The 20,292-nt window shown below is 38.3% G+C and overlaps 1 protein-coding gene across 1 annotated transcript; it reads right to left on the bottom strand.

Moving 5' to 3' along the window:
* Nucleotides 1–3,104: 3,104 nt before the first annotated feature.
* On the bottom strand, nucleotides 3,105–20,292 carry si:dkey-33c9.6 (active breakpoint cluster region-related protein). Its single transcript, XM_017472287.3, has 22 exons — nucleotides 20,116–20,292; nucleotides 19,428–19,531; nucleotides 18,433–18,537; nucleotides 15,636–15,863; nucleotides 14,035–14,142; nucleotides 13,867–13,921; nucleotides 13,736–13,788; nucleotides 13,454–13,591; nucleotides 11,339–11,460; nucleotides 10,983–11,139; nucleotides 8,040–8,165; nucleotides 7,833–7,908; nucleotides 7,611–7,706; nucleotides 7,188–7,262; nucleotides 6,083–6,180; nucleotides 5,650–5,742; nucleotides 5,332–5,498; nucleotides 4,702–4,841; nucleotides 4,177–4,311; nucleotides 3,989–4,094; nucleotides 3,540–3,681; nucleotides 3,105–3,419 (listed from the first exon to the last, which is right to left on the bottom strand). The coding sequence occupies exons 1-22, from the start codon at nucleotides 20,165–20,167 to the stop codon at nucleotides 3,333–3,335; spliced, it is 2,463 nt and encodes an 820-aa protein (XP_017327776.1). The 5' UTR covers nucleotides 20,168–20,292; the 3' UTR covers nucleotides 3,105–3,332.

Here is a 20,292-nt window from a genome sequence, read left to right as displayed (position 1 = left end):
AAGGTGCCTGCCAATTTCACTATATCTCTGCACAATGTTGATTTTTGTGATTTTATTGTGTTGGGGAAATGGCTACAAGGTTATACTGAATTGAAAGCTAGCACATGGTCACCACGTCTGGGGGCCATTTGTGTCTATCACTGTTCCTCTATTCTACAATAATCAGGTTTGATTTCATGAGCTAAACTCTGTTTTCTCTATCTACTGCCATTTGATCTCTTTTCCTGAGCTTACAAGAGCCTGTAGCAAGATAAAGCCAAGTTAATGGAAGCTTTGGTCTTTTTTTTTTCATTCCCATTCCCTCCTGCATGCTTGTAGTTAATCATAGAAACCATAGAACTGCTGATTTATTGACGCATACTTTAATCTGACATTCATTGTTACCATGTCGATGGTTGGACCGCGTTTCTGTGCATATATGACACCAGAAGACTTTTTTCCTCTGTCTGGTGTTTTGGGAATTTTGGGAGCAGGAGAGTTTTCTGCCCCAGAGTCAGGATTACAGATCAAAGGCACAAGTGGAGGGAGACAAAATGGGTAGCCTACTCTAAGCAGGTGGTGTGTGCATGATGAAAGTTAACACCCTGCTGTACGAGCAGAGATGGATCAGTACAGATTCTGTCGTGTGTGTGTGTCCTCCAGATGTCTTGCAGGATGTAATTCTTAGCTTGGTCTTGTTGAAGTGAAACCATAGCAGATTGATTTGTTTGGATGGTGTGGGGAGATTTGTGTAGCGATGGTAGAGAGATTATTGGTGACTCAATAGTGTATATGTTGGACAGTTGCCGTAAACCCTAGATCTGCAGCCTCTCAAAAGGCAAGAGTTTCTCTGTCCCACCTAGTGGATCAACTGTAGTAATGGGATTTAGTTAGTAGGGGAGCACTAATTTGTTCATGGGTGCCAACAATGTGGCACACAGGGCAATTTAAAAGTTGAATTGTAGGTTTTAGGGATATAGCTTGATGGTATATTTAAGCCTAGCATGAGGATTTTTTTATTTAGATGGAAACTAGAAAGCACTTCTGTACATCGCTCTGTATAAGGACATCTGCCAAATGCTGTAAATATAAATACATTATAAATAAACATCTTTCTACCATAAAGAGTTAATTACCTCATTACAATTAAGTATACCTGGATGATAGTTTCTGTTGGAAAAATACTTGTATGTTGCTTGTTTAAGCTGGGAAATATTGGTCTTATTGCTGGTTTAACTGGTGATTCCGTTGAACCAGCTTGACCTATTGACCTTCAACTTTGGCTTCAAAGTAATATCAAAATATCTTCTGGTTGTTTTCTGGCAAAAATACAGCACATGATAGCATTAAACTAGAACAATCAGAACTAGTATTTTATTTTATTAATTTTATTTATAGTTAGTTGTTTCTCTGGCCATTCAAATCTTGTGAATCTTTTAGGGTCATTTCATCTCCAGTGGTCCAGTGCAGGTTGCTTGAGCATTTTTCATTTCCTAAATTTATTTGAGTGATTATATCTATATATTGGCATTGCAAAACCACCAATACTAATTTTTTTTTTACTTGGTTTAATTATGACACCCATCTTCGTGTCATGGCACACAATAAATTTTGCTGTTTACGGAAGCCTCAAGTGTCTAGGTTCAGTATGGTCCTAGCTCCTTAGAACAAAGACTGATCTCCATAGAACACATTACAAGGTACAGATACCTTGGTACATCACTGTGGTGTTGTTTCTCCTGTCATAAAAGCAGTAAATGACTTCTGAGCTGTAGTCACTTTCTGCTTTTATTGCAGGAGAAGCAACACCACAGTTCTGTTTATGACACTGTTCAATTGTAAAACACCCAACTGAACACTGTACTTCCATATGTGGATAAAACTCTATTCATGCTTACAAACCGTAGACCTGTATCTACATGGTAGACCAGGCTAGGTCTTCAAATCTGGCCCTTGAGGTCTACTGTCCTGCAGAGTTTACCTCCAACCTCAAACTCACAAATTTTTATAGCTGTTTGTATCTGGTCCCCCAGCAGTGATAATCAACCCAAAAGTTATGGGAATTTTAAAAAATTGCACTCTCACCTCCATACAAAAAAATAAGAGAAGTCTCAAAACTGAAATGTTCTGCCTGCACACTATACCTATCTAGGTACCCCCTAAAAAATTAAGACTGAGATTTGAACCCTTCGCATTATAAATTGACCCTAAAAGTGGAACTGTGAGCAATCTTGAGCATTACATTTGGACTTACGTTCTAAGTTTAAGGAACAAGAAAGTGCAAAATGTGTATATATGTACACATACCTTGTGATGAGGAGCTAGGCCCATCGTGAGCCGAGATATTGAGGTTTCCATAAACACCTGTATAACCAAAATTTGTTGTGTGCCATGATACAAAATGGCCATTGTAGTTAAACCAAGTAAAATAAAATGAAAAACTGGTGATTTTGCAATGCCAGTATAGACATAATCACCCCCCAAAAAAACTAGAAAAATTAAAAATGGTTCAGCAACCAACTTTGCAATTATTGGACCACTTGAGGTGGAATGACCCTTTAATCAACTCTGTGGAATTGAGGCTCTGAGCAAGTTCTCCTCATTTGTAAGTCGCTTTGGATAAAAGCATCTGATAAATGAATAAATGTAAATGTAAAAGTATGCTGTTAACTATTGAGTAGCTCTGATTAATCAAGGCAAACCAACAATTTTTGGAATAACTAAAAATAATGAACTATAACAGGAAATACACACAATGGCAATAAGCTAGCCTACTTAAAGTTTGAGGCATATTTACATATTTTCTGTAACAGTCTGAAATATGAAACAGCAGGAAAGATGAATGAACCCCCCAAATATTCAAGTGATCATGGGGCTTGGTGAACTCTGGTTAGATATCAGAGTTTAGCAGTTAGATATCTAGAGTTTGTCAGTCAGAGCGATTTATCGAATGGAATTAATCAATGGATTTCAGAGTTTAATATTAATATTAGAAATGATTAAGATTTCCCTTAAATTATAATACGAAAGCTCTGCTCTGCTTACCATTCCACAATCTTGTAGCTCTGTCCCCTTTGTGTTAATGCTCAGAACAACCTCCAAATGCAATAACTGTTCTAACAGCATTATTAATCAATCATTTTTTTTTATTACAAAAAAACAAGTTTCCTGTAATCGTACAGGCAGCATACAAGGTGTTACAATGAATCTTTTTCAAATAAATTATATAAATATACATGGTATATATTTCCTTTAAATTGCCTGTGAACTTTGACAAGAAGATACTGTGCCTAATATTTGCTTGCATCATGTATTTGTGTATGTTTGTATAACACACAGCACTAATTTAACGTTCATGGGTCTTCCTCAGTATCCAGTGGTTCTGTAGTGAGAGCTTCTGGAAGATTCGGAATCTGGAGGTAGAGGTAAATCACGTGGACCTGAGGAAAGACACAAAGGCAAAGACTCCAGACATCCACAATGTACTGCTTCTATTCTTCTAGTGTTGCAGACAACTGTAGTAAATTTCACATTTTGAGACACAATGGCAGCTAACTGACCTGAACATCAACCTCTTGAGAGATGTCCACTGGTGGAGCACACCGATCTAGACTGGCCACTGGGGGGCGCATGAGAGTGGGGCCAAACACTGTGGCCAGATTACTCAGAGACATTTTATTCAGTTCCTCCTTCACTGCAACCCTAATACACAAGAAAAGAAAGAAAGTGTGGGAGGGTTACAGAGAGTCAGAGAGTTAAAAGAAGAATGGTGGTGGTTGAGGAGCTTTCCCCTTCATACAATGTAAAGCTCTTTGAGTGCCTACAAAAGCGCTATATAAATCTAAGGAAAAATGGAATTAAATATTTACTTTAAGATACTGTTTACTGACTAAACATGACAGGTCCCTGGAAGTGAAACCTAAATATCCAGACAAGCCATACTCCTACTGCATTAATAAAATAAACATAGTTTTATAGGAGTGGATATAATTAGAAAACAGGAAGTTACCTTTTAAGGTGATGTAAGAGGAAGAGAAGTGTGTTGCGATTGACGTCAGGGAAGGATCGCAGCTCAGACAACATGGTGCTCGCTCTGAGATTTGGGTCAGTCAGATCTGTTTGAGGTACACAAACAAATCAGTTTGTGTGTGTGTGGGAGGTGGAACGATTGGGGAAACGAGAGAGCAGGAAACTCACCCATTGCTTTAGAGAGACTCTGAAAATATGCAGCAGGAATAAGAGGCTCAGGCAGTTCTCTCAAATACAGCTTCAGCGTGCCAGATACTACATTCACATCCACATTTCTCACCTTACTCATAGCCTCCCAGTAATCTGAGGACAGAGAGAAACAGTGAAAGACTCGAGCAATGAGATAGAGGGACATAAAAGTTATATTATTGGACTCCCACATGGTTTTATCTAATCTATGAAAGACTGGTTGATATATTTCATATTTAACTTACAATGTCTTCTCACAAGCAAGTATCTCTACTATCAGGCATACAAATACATTTTCTATACTTAACTGATTTCTTGTTATCATTTCAGTGTACAAAATGAAGAATTCCTTTAGTTTTCTGTGCACAAAATAACATCTTAACAGTTTTTTTTAAAATATTGGTTATTTGGTTTTCTGGTGAGACATTTTGTGAGACAGAATTAATTCTGTGATTAAAAATGACCATCAGATCAAATGCCACCTCTTACATTACACACACTTACTGGTATTAAATGCATGTTTTAGAGCCTGAATCTCATTGCTGGCTCCTGAGAGTCTGTAAATGCCCTCTTCTTGCAGTCCTCTCCTCTCAACCTCGTCCACGCAGGCGCGCACTATATGAGGAACCAGCACACGCTCATGTCTGCAGTGGACAAACGAAGACACACACACACACAAGTTTACATAACTTGGTAACATCTATGAACAAACATCGATAGCCCAAAAGAGGATTTTTGCTCAATAAATCATGCAGGAAACAAACCCTGAACATGACAGAAAGTGTACTTTTACTTTTTGCAGAACTTCCCATGTTGTAATTTTCCAGTCTTACATAACTAGACTTCCTTTCACATTTATCACCGATCAGTCATCTCTCACGTTCTGTTTCTCCAAAAAGGATAAATGAATTGCTGTTCTTTCTCAATGGTGCACAGTATGACACAATCTGAGAAGATTAAGATTACGTTTCATGTACTGATTTTGTCTCTGAAAAAAACAATGAGGCTCCATCTATTTTTAGGCTATTTCTGTATAGTTTTGTTTTTTTCCCCTCACAAAACCACAGCATTATCTTTCACAGGAAAACAAAATGACAACAGTTGGACCATTAGAAAAGAAGAGAAAATTCCAACCTTGCTACATCTCCAATCAGCACACAGAATACAGGCTTGTGCTGGAGAGGGGCTGGGCTGGGTGGCTCAAGTGGATGGGGTGAGTATTTGATTGACAGCATCACCTCTATGGAGCCCAAATTCACGTTCATTTTCTTCCACTTTTTTAGCATATCAACAGGATTTAACTGGGACAAACATACACACAAATTCATTCTCATATTATATCGGGTGAGCCAAAACCCCCCAAATAATACAATTCTATAATTTATCCTTATGGTCTGTGATTATGTTAAAGAATCTGATCATAGCACAATTCCAAAAGAAGCTACATCTTACCTGTATCATAGCTCTGCCCATAATGCACTTCTCTGGCTGCGAGACACACAGTAGGTGGAGCTGCTGAGCTCCATCCACCTTCAGCACCAGCTCCTTTCATACACACACACACACACACACACACACACACGCACACACACGCACACACACACACACACACACACACACACACACACACACACACACACACACACACAGAGAGTACAGGGGCCATTTGACCTGCAGCTTCATGGTGGTAAGACCAGCTTAAGGTCATACTCACTGTAATAGCGTCATCTGGAGGTTTCATGCTTTAGGGAAGCTTAGTGTTTTTCAATGCCTCATTTAAACTCATTTCAATCAGTTGTTAAGTGCAGATTACATAAGTCAATCAAACTGAAAAGAAAGGCAATGTAAAAGAATGCGGTTGTGTTTGTGCGTGTTAAATCTATACCTGATCCCACTGTGGCGTCAGACTATATGATGAAAGACAAGTCTGAGCTCTTCTGTCAAAAATCTCAAAGCCATCAACTTCTACACACACATAGGCACCTGTGGTCATGAAGATACATACAGACTTTACTTATAGCTGATTTTTCAACTCTGAAAACGTAATTATGGAAGGTTTATACGATTTCTTTAATGATTATAAAATCATATAACAGTAGCAAAGTTTATAAAGCATTATAAAACTGATTATAAATGAACAACCTTGCTGCTGAGAGAATCTAATAAATATTCCCTCAAACATTATTCTAATATAAAAATGCATATTCTTGTTTTAAAAAAATAACAAAATACCGATACCTACAATATATAGTATGTAATATAATAATATTCCTTTCAAAATTCTGAGCTAGAAATTATCCATGACATGATTAGCTATTTCTCTGTAATTTATGCAGCAGCTAATAGTTCTAAATTCCATTTAATTATTATTAGTAATATTTACTTATTTAATAATGTTTGTAATTAATATAAAGAAAGAGATGAGTACTTTCGACAGTTTTTGCTGGCAAGAATTTTTCATTCCTATTTTCAAAATGCTTCACAGACCTCTGTGGATTAAAAAATGATTTCCCACCTCTCAATACAAAAGAATTACCAAAACAAAACAATTATGGACTAGATTTCTTTTTCACATTTGTTACTCTAATTACTTCATACGAAACAGAGTTAACATATTTTATATGGCACAGTATGTGAAAAAGAATGAAGTGTTTACAAAAAACCCCCACAAATAATTCAATAAATATTAAAAGGAACAATGCGAGTCACAGGTACATGAATTATTGGTTTAGGTTACTCGTTTTACTTCATTTAGGCAGACGTCTGATCTTTATTATATTATTATTTTAGCCAACACTCGAATGCAAAATGGATGTCAATAAAAAAAAACAAGTTCAAGGAATTTGCATGCTTTAGGACAGTTTGAGTAAAATGTGTTTCGAGTGTGATATTTGTTTTCAGAAATTGTGTTTAAGCTATTGAAAAAAATGTTGTAAACATCAGTGCTGTTGTGTTTGAACATGATTGTGACTATAAAAACCAAAACTTACTGGCTGGCTGCTGTAGCCCACAGGCTGTATGCACAATCACACATACACTCCCACACATGCTGTTTACTTCATCGTCTGTACGAGAGAGAGGGAGGGGGAGGAGAGAGAGGGGGAGGAGAGAGAGGGGGAGGAGAGAGAGAGAGGGGGAGGAGAGAGAAAGAGGGGGAGGAGAGAGAGAGAGAGGGTGAGGAGAGAGAGAGGGGGGGAGGAGAGAGAAAGAGGGTGAGGAGAGAGAGAGAGGGTGAGGAGAGAGAGGGAGGGAGAGGGGGAGGAGACAGAGAGGGAGGGAGGGAGGGAGAGAACTTGAAATTTCAGTTAAGGTTGCGGATGTGTGTGTGTGTGTGTGTGTGTGTGTGTGTGTGTGTGTGTGTGTGTGTGTGTGTGTGTGTGTGTGTGTGTGTGTGTATAAATGAAGGTACTGACCAGGCTGAAGGCAGCAAAGGGGCAGCTGTTGAGTCATTCTTAGTTTGACACAAGAGTTGGTGAGAGAAAGTAAATCCGGTGGCACTGTCTCTACATCTGAGATTCCCACCAAGCCACCGAAACACACATGCACACGCACACACAGGGTATAACAATTAAAACTATATGATGCAAGTAAAAACACAGATATTCAGTATGACATTCTAGATGAAGTAGACCCACTCTCTGCTTTGCACTTGTTAATTGCTTCTCTCCACTCGTCCAGCTCATACAGAGAAGGCAAGTGAATGGTGTGACTCTGAAGGGAGAAAGAAATAGAGAAGTGCCTTAAGATACTCTTTAAAAAAAGATTTGCAGGGTTGAAACAACTTCATGCAAACTATAATGCTTGTGTATTTATATTAATTCATGTATGTGACAAGATCTTGCCTTGCTGCTGGGGCTGTGAAGTTCTAAGATAAAAGAAGGTTTGTGGGTGAGAAGCCAAATTTCACACGATTCGAGCTTCCTTCTACACCGATCCACAGCACGAGAATCAGACCCTTTCTTCTCTTTCTGTAACACACAAAACCTTTATAAATGCTGTACATGTCAAAAAAATGAATCAAGAGCTTACTTAGATGGATGGGTGGACAGACAGACAGACAGATAGAAATACTTTACTTTATTTGACTGATTAAAAGGAGATGTTGTGGATTAAAGTTGCTGTTGTTGTTAGGGTTAGCATCACATGGAAAACCAGCACTGTTACACCATATGGCCAAAAGTACAGTGCTGTAAACCGTGTATTTTGTAGTGTGTATTTGCCCCATCCTGATTTCTTCTGTGTGTGTGTAAATCTAAGGGTGGCTTCTGGAATCCCCTGCCTCTTCAATATTATATATATATATATATATATATATATATATATATATATATATATATATATATATATATATATATATATATATATATAAGACGAAACTGCAAACTTCATTTAACTGTAGGGGAATGTACAGTTAAAGACCCAAGGACAAGTTCAGATGAATGAAGACCATTAGTCAAGAGATGCAATCAATTGAAGAAAATTTTACTGAAGAATAGTTTCATCAAGCAGAAGTCAGCATGACACTCAGTACAGCCACAATGATACTTCACTCAATCACTAAGCTAGACATTATGTCAGGTTGAATGATTCTGATTGGTTAAGGCATATATAAATTTTCACATATGGAAATAGTCCATAGGCACATATAGATTGAGGCAGGGGATTCACCCAGAATCCAACCTTCATCTCATACTGAATAGTTTTAGATTTTCAAATGAAATACAACATAAAACAAAGGCAACCTGAGTAAACACTCAAGACAGTTTTTTTTTTTTTTTTTATTGACGCAAAGGTTGTGCCACTTTTAGTAGGAACAACTGCAAACAAACGCTTCCGATAACTGGAGATCAGTCTTTCACTTACTTCTAGGACTAGGATTTACTCCTATGCCTTGGGTCATTGACTTGCTGCATAATCCAGTTGCGCTTGAGTTTCAATTTACAGACTGAAGACCAGACATTCTCCTTTATGATTTTCTGGTAGAGCACAGAATACATGTTTCCCTCAATTATTGCAAGTTGCCCAGAGCCTGAAGCAGCAAAGAATCCCTACACCATCACACTTCCACCACCATGCTTGACCATAGGTATGATGTTCTTTCTGTGGAATTCGGTGTTTGGTTTACGCCAGATGTACCAGGACCCCTGTCTTCCAAACAGTTCCACTTTCGACTCATCAATCCACAGAACATTCTCCCAAAAGGTTTGAGGATCATCAAGGTGTGTTTTGGCAAAATTCAGATGAGGCTTAATGTTCTTCTGGGTTAGCAGTGGGTTTTTTTTACCTCACCACCCTTCCATGGATGCCATTTTTCCCCAGTGTCTTTCTGATAGTGGAGTCATGAACAATGACCTTTATTGATGCAAGAGAGGCCTGTAGGTCCTTTGATGTTGTCCTTGGCTCTTTTGTGACTTGCTGGATGAGTAGTTGGTATGCTCTTGGAGGAATTTTGGAAGGTCGGCCATTTCTGGGAAGGTTCACTACTGTGCAGAGTTTTTCCATTTGGAGATAATGGCTCTCACTCTGGTTCTTTGGAGTCCCAGAGCCTTTGAAATAGCTTTGTAACCCTTCTGAGACTGATGTATTTCAATAACCTTCTACCTTATAATTTCTGGAATTTCTTTCAGTTTTGGCATAGCGTGTTACTGGGTAAGACCTTTTAACCAACTTCATGCTGTTGAAAAAGTTCTATTTAAGTGTTGATTTGATTGAACAGAGTTTGCAGTAATCAGGTCTGGTTGCGTCTAGTCCAGATGAACCCCAATATGAATGCAATTTTATAGATTTGGGGAATTAGTAACTATGGGGGCAAATACATTTTCACACAGGCCCAATTGGTATTGGATAACTTTTTTGTTTCAATAAATAACACCATCATTTAAAAACTGTATTTTGAGCTTACTCTGGTTGCCGTTGTTTTTTTCTTAGATTTTGTTTTCATTTCTGAAACTATTTAGCATCAGATATACACAAAAACAAAGGAAATCAGCATATTGATACAAATACTTTTTCACAGCACTGAATGTAGACTTCTGACCAACATATCCATATCTGCTTGCTGAACATCTCATTCCAAAGTTCCTCTATGCTTTTGGGAAGGCTTTCCATTAATTTGTGCTCATTCAGTCACAAGAGTATTAGTGAGCTTGGGCACTGATGTCCCGTTGGGCTTCCAATTAATCTCAAAGGTGTTCAGTGGGGTCGAGGTCAGGGCTTTGTGTAGGCCACCTGAGTTCTTCCACCCCACACTTGGCAAAGCATGTCTTCATGGACTTCGCTTTGAGCAAAGGGGCAATTTTGATGTTGGAACAGGTTTGGGCTTCTTGGTTGCAGTGAAGCAAAATCTTAAAGCTACAGCAGACAAAGATATTCTGTACAATTCTGTGTTTTCAACTTTGTGGCAGTTTTAGGATTGCCCACATATGGATGGAATGATCAGGTGTCCACATACTTATGGCTATATAGTGTACTTAACATAGATGCAGATAGCTCTAGATTCGAGTCATTAACAGCACCATGACATATTTCTTCAGTTAATGGCACCCTACATCCAGTTTGCCTGAATCATTTAGACCAGTTTTCCAATTTTCAGATTTCTTAGGTACCCCGTGTTTTCATTCATGCTACCCAATTTATTTACAAGAGGAAAGTGATTTCCTCAAGCTGTGTTTAAATATATGAGATGAGAATGGCAAAAATGACTTAACATAGAAACACACACAGACACACACACACACACACACACACAGCTTTCATGCGGACACAAACTCAAATACACACATTACCATGAACTGCCGGAATGCTCGCCTCAAGTGGAACACCTTCACTCTCATGTTGCTAATTTTAAGCTGAAGGTCAGTTGATGCTTCCTGCTCTGCAACCCAGTTCATCTTGAGTCCTACTATTGGCATATACCAACAAAACCTGTAGTGAGACTGCCTCCTGACACACACACACACACACACACACACACACACACACACACACACACACACACACACACACACACACACACACACACACACACACACACACACACACACACAGGACCAGTGAAAACCATTTGCTAAAAAGTGTTGAAAGCAACTAGTATTTAACAATGGCAATCTGCTTTTCTGAAAGAATTATATGTCTCCTTCACCCCATAGCTCCACACTTCAGCTTGACACACAGCAATAGATCTGTGTAGAGAAAAAGGTGTCTGAAGCTCCGCCCACCATCACAGACATTCACCACAAATCCATCACGCACAAGTTGTCGTCTCTGTGAGAAACACACACCAAACATAATGTTCCTATGGTGCTGCTGTGGCCCTGTTTCTATCAAAACAAAGCAAATTTGTATTCTTCAAGTTTGTTTATGAGGTTTTAATCATGTATGTGTGATCACACTCTGTAGCTTTTACACTGGTATGTAGCTCCAAAATTGAGTATTGTGCATGTTTACGTGAATGTACATTCAAAGAAACGGCACATCGATTTGTACTTGTAATGATACTCATAGTTATTTGGCCCGAGTTGTTTGACAGTATGTTTAGAACAACACAATTTTATGGAAATTAAATACAGGTATATTCATTCATTCAGCATAATCTACTATGCAATTAAGACCTTGCATTCAGAAATACAGTCACTGGCCTGTTAAATAGGAACAGATATACCCCTGCTCATTCAGTGATCCAATCAGCTAATCATGTGGAATCAGCCAATGCATAACTATCATGCAGATACAGGTCAAGAGCTCTGGTTATTTTTCGCATCAAACATCAGAAAGGGGAAAAAATATGATCTCAGTGACTCAGTGCTGAAGAGATCAGCAGTTTCTGAAATACTCAAAACAACCCTAAAAATGTTTTGAAAATGTTTGATTTAAATTTATATAGCGCTTTTTAGTTTTGGGTCAAAGAATATACATAGTGTTTAACATAATAGATTTAAAAAAGTAATTCTGATGAAGCATATTAAATCCCTCCAGGATTGTGCAATTTTGCCATCCCAGAAATTAACGCAAAAGCAAGCAAATAATATTCAGAGGCGCTTGTAATTTTTCTAAATTATAGCATATTTACCGCAGATTTGGGGCAAGATGTGTCATGTGATTTCACAATGCCAAAGTCCACTGCGATTTACGTGCGTCAAGCATGAGTACAGCTAAAAGGTTTCATTTACCAACAAACATCACTGAGAAAGAGTGTCATTTCTCCAATTCAAGTCATTTCCCACAAAAAGTACAAAAATATCCGCAAGTTGCATCACAAATTTTGAAAAAAAGCTGCAGCAAAATCAAACATTTTTGGCCACAACAATCACACACACACAAAAAAAATCAAAGAAATCCTGTATGGACTGAAATACATTTTTAAAAAGACCCACAGAGCAATAAAGCATTCCCACTGTTATTTAAAACACTATTCCAGAATTAATACAAGAAAAATATTTTCTACCAGCTGAAAAGGCCTGCATCACCCTGGATGAATAATCAGCAAGATATATCAGAGCTATACTATTTGCACATCAGAAGCAGAACTGTGTAATCAAGGCAAAACTGCATATGATGAGAATGCAGATTGAAGAAGCTTTGATTCACCCTGATGCTCTACTTCTGCTTCCACTCATTTTATACTGTTTTGGATGGTCCAACATGGGAAACTTATAGGATAATCTCACCTGGATACTGTAGACTTATACCTATGAAATGGTGTACAAGAAATGGTGAAATCATATACAGTGGCTTGTGCTCACCCCAGGTCGTTTCCGGGCAGTTTTTCTTGTCACTGTCACCTCTGATTTGCTCATTAGGGATCTAAATATAAATCTACATTTGTATTTCTGAAAAGCTACTTTGTGACCATGTCTATTTTTAAAACAAATAAAAGAGAATTGAATTGAATTTATTTAGACTTGGGTACCATGGGGACAACAGCCGCCACACTCCGAGCAGAGTTAGCCTAAGGAGACAGCTAGTAACACATTGCACTAGTCCAGTGTAAAGATCATGAAAGCATGTGTTACTTCCTCAGCATCACATTATTCGTGTTATGTTTCTTGAATTTTTGAAATGTTACTCATATGGGACTCAAATGATTTGTTTCAGTGTTTACAGGTACTTAGCGGTCACTTTTGGTTTAGTAGAATTTGCAAGTTATTGATTTTGTGTGTGTGTGTGTGTGTGTGTGTGTGTGTGTGTGTGTGTGTGTGTGTATGTTTGTGCACGTGCGTGTGTGAGTGTGCATATGCTTGTGTGCATGTCTGTGTACCTCTCCTCTGCTAAGAGTGACAGATGTCTTGCATTGTGATCCCTCATTAACCCCAGACAGGAAGCTGCTTGAGACACGTAGGGCTTCCTGTATCACCACACTGTCTTGATGATCAGCTGGAGTGTGTTTCAGCAGATCCTGTAAAGGAAGGAGAAACACATGAGACCTTAAAAAAGAAAGAGCACTGAACTACAGAAATAAGATCATATTTTAAGCATGGAATCAAGATTACATTCTAAGATAATTATAACCGACATTATACTTGAGATATAATTTTCTTACATGCAGTACAAGAGTAGTCTTAGTCACTCTGTCCAGAGGCTTGTATAGGAGAGCTGTGACATGAGACATGGTTGAAATTGACAACCCAAAATGATGGAATAACTGAAAAACAACCCGCATTCTTCTATTACCTTCAAAGGTGTACATAGCTCTGGAATTGTCTGATCCTTTGGTGGACTTCATGCTCTAAATAGCAGGGAAGTGAACAGGAATGTAATTTTGATTTTCTGAAAGAGCACTGCAGACAGATTCACACATGCACACGCACACACACTCAAAGTGAAGAGCAGCATACCCACCTGTGCAAGAGTTCGGAATCGTAGGTCTGATTGGGTGCATTTCTTCACAATCTCTACAGCATTCTCATAATTATCAATGAATCCTCGATATACTCCTAACTGGCTCACCTACACATCATATGGAAAAAATCATATTTTCACCTGATTATGTAAGTATTATAGTATTGTAGGTATTATATTCATGTGCAAAACATGTAAAAGCGTACTGTCAGGCCCATTAATATTTTGATATTGACACAGTTATTGATATTTTAGCTGTCTAGCACAGTATATTGGAGTTGAAATTAAATGATGAATATGACTGACCAACCTCTTGGGCCAGATGTGTGACTCCCTGGTAATTTCATAAGTAATCAGATAAAAGTTTTAGAGATGATTTTGCAGTGGTTTGCTTCACAGTTACTGCCAGTGAAGAAAGCCATCATTAGGCTGAAAAATCTAAAGAAACCCATCAGAGCGGTATGGACAAATGAAGTATTTGGTATGCTCGTATAAAGAAAGAATACATGGGTAAGCTTAGGAACACCAAAATGCCTAGAAGACCACAGAAATTAAGTGTGGTGGATGACAGAAAAATCTTTCCCTGGTAAAGAAAGATCCTTTCACAACAGTTGGCTATATCAAGAACAACCTCTAAGAGGTAGGCGTATCTGTGTCAAAATCAACAATCAAGAGAAGACTTCAGCAGAGTAGACACAAGGATTTACCATGAGCTGGAAAGATTTGAGATTACCAAAAATATTATATATATATTAAAAAAAAACATCCTATATACAGACAAGATCAAGATCAACTTGTACAAGAATGATGGGGTGAGAAAAGCATACCACTTCTTGTGGAATTGGTTTAGTTTGTATTTATTGATGATGTGAATGCTGACAAAAGCAGCAAGATGAATTCTGAAGTGTATATTTTCTATATTATCTGCTATCAGCCAAATGCTTCAAAATCCATTGTATGGCACTTCCCTGTGCAGACAGACAATGACATGAAGTATATTTCAAAAGCAACCCAAGGCATTTTTAAGGCAGAGAAATGTAATATTCTGCAATGGTAGGTCAATGACCTACAACAATCCAACTGAGCATGCTTTTCAGTTGCAGAAGGTAAAAACGCCCCAAGAGCAAGCAGGAAACAAGCTGAAAGTCTGCACTTCAAGCTCATGCACTGTGGTAGACAGCTAAAATAACAATTTATTATTATTGTTATAAAATATATTTTATGGACCTGACTGTATTTACACTTAAGATTGCATGTAAACACATGATCATATGTGAAAATTAATGAAACTTGGGGGGGATCATAAAAAAATAATACCAGATGCCTTACATGTGGATAAATTATTGTGAAAATCAACTGTGTGTAAAAATCACATGTTAAAGGAATTATGGAATTATCTGAAACATCACCTGTGGAAATAAAATTTAAAAAATCACATGCTGTACATGTGAAAAGTCCACTACATGTGAAAAATGTGTGAAACCCAACATGTGCAGTCAAAAACCCAGTCAAACGTCCCCATTCATGATCAACTGTTCTGTAAGGGGCTCTCGGACTGAGACAAAATGCCTGCTGAATGAACAAGGAAAAAAAAAACTCACAAATTTGATGAAGAGGTCTCCCACGGACAGGTCAAGGTTCTCATGGCACAGCTGCAGAGGAAGGCCCAGGTCCAGATCTAAATACAACTGTAGTTTAGCTTTGAGGCTGCTATAAAACTCTGTGTGGAGATCTAAGAGCTCTGGCAGCTGGTAGAACACTGTCTGGACCTGCTCAATGGACAACACAGGCTGGGATGTACCAGCTGAGGCCCTGAGAGCCTTCAGGGGCTGGGAAAAAGAGAAAGAAAAGAAAGAGAATTGAAGAGAAGTGTGCAATGTATACCTGCGATAGAATCTTCAGAATCATGGAAGGAACTGACAGCAAAATAGTAGAGCAATGCAAGAGACTATATCTTGGTAGTGGGGGCCTGATAGCCAGTAACTGTATGCCTACAAAGTTTGTCTATATAATAAGTTTCCTAGATAAAATGACAAATTAGTCTAAGTAAAAGAAAAAGTTTACTTCATAATGTGGCAATTGAGTGTACATCAGATGGCCTGTGGGTGGAGTATCTCAAGCTAAGCCCCAATGCTGTTCATTCTATTTAAAAGATTAAAGATAGTCCCTTCCTCTCATGCTAGAGACAAGTGAACTGAAACACAGGCATCGCCTTGCTAAGTGAAGACGCAAAAGACAACAAGCATTTTGGAAAGAAACATTAGAATTTACAACTATTTAGCAAGTTTACAATGGTGCGCTCTCTCATCATTTTTAAGTTCATAAAAATGATTTTTATCAAGGCCAGTATTATTGCTTTTACACCCATCTTGTTCAGTATGACACGAATAGAAACAAGTACTTCACTTTCTACTTATGACTGGTAGGAAGAAGTTTGACCATGGAAAAACTGAAAGGGGAAGAAATTTGTTTTTTCTTCCATTTATAAAGTATACTACTGTGGAGAATAAGCATGAGCTAAGCACTAAGCAAGCAGAGTACTAATAATATAATGGCTTCCTGGACATGTATTTATAAATTCACACCCCTCTAAAAGTAATGAAATGGCAAGGCTAATTTTGCAATTCACTAAAGGCATTTGTGTTTGAGATCAAAATATAAACATGAAAAGTTTCAGTTTTCATTTCTTGATATCGCTGATGTTTTTCCAGGCTTGTACCACAGATTCAGGTGATTTAGGTGTTCTTTGTTTTGGGTGGTTTCTGCCTTCAGTCTTCTGTTCAGGAGGTGAAATGCATGCACAATTGGGTTAAGGTTTGGTGATTGACATGGCCTGTCTAAAACCTTCCACTTTTTCTCCTGGTGAAATTGTTTGATGTTTTGGCAGTGTGTTTTGGGTCATTGTCTTCCTGCATGATAAAGTTCCTCCCAATTAGATTGGATGCATTTTTTCCCATAAATTAGCAGACAAAATATTTCTGTAGACTTCTGAATTCATTCTTTTGCTACCATCATGAGTTACATCATCAATACAGAATAGTGAGCCGGTTCCATACGCAGCCATGCAAGCCCAAGCCATGACACTACCTCCACCATGCTTGATTGGTTAACTTGTTTGTTTTGGATCATGAGCACCTCCTTTCTTTCTCCACATGTTGGCTTATTCATCACTTTGGTAGAGACTAATTGTGGCTCATATCTGTATTTCTTTGCGAATTCCAATCTGGCTTTCTGATTCTTACTGCTGAGTAGTGGTTTGCATCTTGAAAAACATCTATGTTTTTGCTCTCAAAGTCTTCTTTGAATGGTGGATCGTGATATCTTCACCCCTGCCCTGTGGAAGTTATTAGTGCTGTCACTGACTGTTGTTTTTGCCACTCTCGCTATGTTTCTGTCATCAACTGCAGTTGTTTTCATTGGCCGACCTATTTGATATCTGGTTGTTAGTACACCAGTGGTTGCAACACTTCCAGATTATTGTATTGGTTATGCCCAATGCTTATGCAGTATTTGCAGTCTATGTAGGGGGCAGTATTAATGCTTGTTTATTACTCACTCATTTCAGTAAACATTTTAATCCTGGTCAGGGTCATGGTGGATACAGAGTCTATTCTGGGAATCTATCCTGGGCATGAGGCAAGAATACACCCTGGATGGGATGCCAGTCTACTGCAGGGAACCATGCACACACATATTCTCACACTCATTTACACCTTGGGGCAATTTATCTTAGCCAGTCTACCTATTGGCATATTTTAGTAGATGGAAGGAAACAAGAGAACCCAGAGGAAACCCATGTGGACACAAAAAAACATGTACAAAAACTCTGCTCAGACAGTAAACAATGCTCAAGATTGGAAAGGAGCTGTGACAAGGCAACTCTGCCTGCTGCACCACTCTGCCACCTCACTTAATTATTATCTTCATTGAATAGCATGATAACATTGGTACATGCCTTAAGTCAGAAATTCAGCTCTACATCTACATTTCATGTAAAGCTGCTTTGTAATCATATCTATTGTTAAAATTACTATACAACCCGTATCAGCATGGGTTTCACCCAGGTTCTCCAGTTCTCCTCCCTTCCAAAAAACATGCTAGTAGGTAGATGGGCTATGCCACATTGCCCATAGGTGTGAGTGAGAGTGTGAATGTATATATGCATGGTGCATCCCCTCCAGGTTGCATTCCTGCTTAGTGTTGCTGGGATAGGCTCCAGATCCACCATGACCCTGACCAGGATAAAGGATGAAGGATAAATAAATAAATAAATAAATAAATACATACATACATACATACATACATACATACATACATAAAGAATGAATGAATGAATGAATGAATGAATGAATGAAATAGCAGAGTCTAAAAGTTTCTACGTGTTGGTGTTTGTATTACCATAAGCAAGGTTTCCAACTCATGCAGGTAGGTCTCTTCACTGATTAAAATCTCTCTGAGTAGCTGCAGTCTCTTGTCCAGCATGTCCTCTGGGCTTTTACAGACCTAGAACAATCGATAATGAACCAATGACAGTCATACTGAGAACTATTGATATTAATACCAATACTGAGGAGTAAAGGTATACAGAAATACAGATCTCATGAACTATTGGGCAGAAAAACAGCAGACTAAAGATTTCTTGAGTGTCTGCTATGCTGATGACACTCAACTCATTCTCTACTTTCCTCCCTCAGATACTCATGTTTCTGCATGGATTTCAGTATGTCTAGCCAACATCTTGTCATGAATGGCAGCTCATCAGCTGAAACTAAATCCCAGCAAGACTGAGCTGCCACACATTCCTAGCGATGCCTCCCCATGTCAAGATGTTGTGATCTGCCTGGGGTGCAGTCAACAATCCAATTCATCCTAAAGGTGTCACTGGGGTTGAGGTCAGGGCTCTGTGCAGGCCCCTTGAGTTCTTCCACTCCAAACTTGGAAAGCCATGTGTTAATGGACCTCGCTTTGGGCATTGTCATGTTGGAACATGTTTGGTCCTCTTAGTTCCAGTGAGGGGAAATTGTAATGCTACAGCATACAAAGACATTTTAGACAATTGTGTGCTTCCAACTTTGTGGCAACAGTTTGGGGAGGAACCACACATGGGAGTGATAGTCATGTTTCTACAAACATTTGGCCATATTGGGTCATTTCTGAAGCCAGAAAATATTTTATTCCTGAAATTTCCAATGACAGAACATATTAAGTCTAATTTGTAGGCTGTGAGGTTTGGGTTCAGCCCATTCCGATGTGTCCAGTTACACCGGCTAAAGGACTCGATAATAAGTATAAATACTTTGATAATCCTGGGTTGTTAACTCTATCACTGTTACAAAATCAAAATGAATAACGGACCCCACTTTGAGAGCCACTCTGATAGATGATCGACTCACTGGTGTGTCTGGAAATGCCTCCTCGGTGTTGTTAGGAATCCAGTCGTTCTCATCCCCAAACACATCTTGAGAGAATTCTGAATCCACGGCTTCATTTTCCTCCACTACCAATATAGTCAGAACAAGATGTACATCAGTGTTTGTAGTTTTTTTTTTTGTTTATATATACTTAAAACTCTTTATTGATTGCATGTTTAATATTGCACTGCTAGCAAGAAAGAAGCTTCAACGTGGAAAAAACACTGAACAACAGCCTTCCTCTTTTAGTAAGAAACTCACAGCCAAAACAAACAATAAACAATAATAGTTTATTTGTGGAAATAAACAATAATAGATAAGCCAGAAGTGGTGGCAAATCCATTAAAAAAAAAAAAAAAAGAAATAAAAGATATATAACTTAACAGGTCTCAGTTTTAACTTTTAATTACAAACCATTTTTCTCTGACAGATGTTAAAAATGAAATTTAAAAATCCTATCATAGATGGCAATAAAAAAAAGAAAAGAAAAAAGAGAGAGAAAATCTTTGACAATAATATTTTTCAGAATAAGATATCTCAGGATTGCAGACTGCAGGCACTTTTATTCAAATAGGCTACCAAAGGTTTCTAAGCGGAGCAAACCTGAATTCCAGGACAACATTAAATGGTGTACAGTATATGATGTGGGATTTTGAAACCGCGAACCTACCCGGTATACCGGAGGATATGAGATACTGCAGCGCCTCTTCAAAAAGCTCCATCAGCAGTCAGCAATGGCGCAGCGACCAGAGTCAGCAGGGAACTGAGAGAAAGTGTGGATCCAAACCAATCTTAACTGACTCTTCTCATTCCTGTCAAGACAATATAAACCGTTCTTCCTGTTTCT

The sequence above is a fragment of the Ictalurus punctatus genome, chromosome 7 (genome assembly GCF_001660625.3).
Source record: "Ictalurus punctatus breed USDA103 chromosome 7, Coco_2.0, whole genome shotgun sequence".
Taxonomy (NCBI): domain Eukaryota; kingdom Metazoa; phylum Chordata; class Actinopteri; order Siluriformes; family Ictaluridae; genus Ictalurus; species Ictalurus punctatus.
This window is presented reverse-complemented; position numbering and strand designations above follow the sequence as displayed.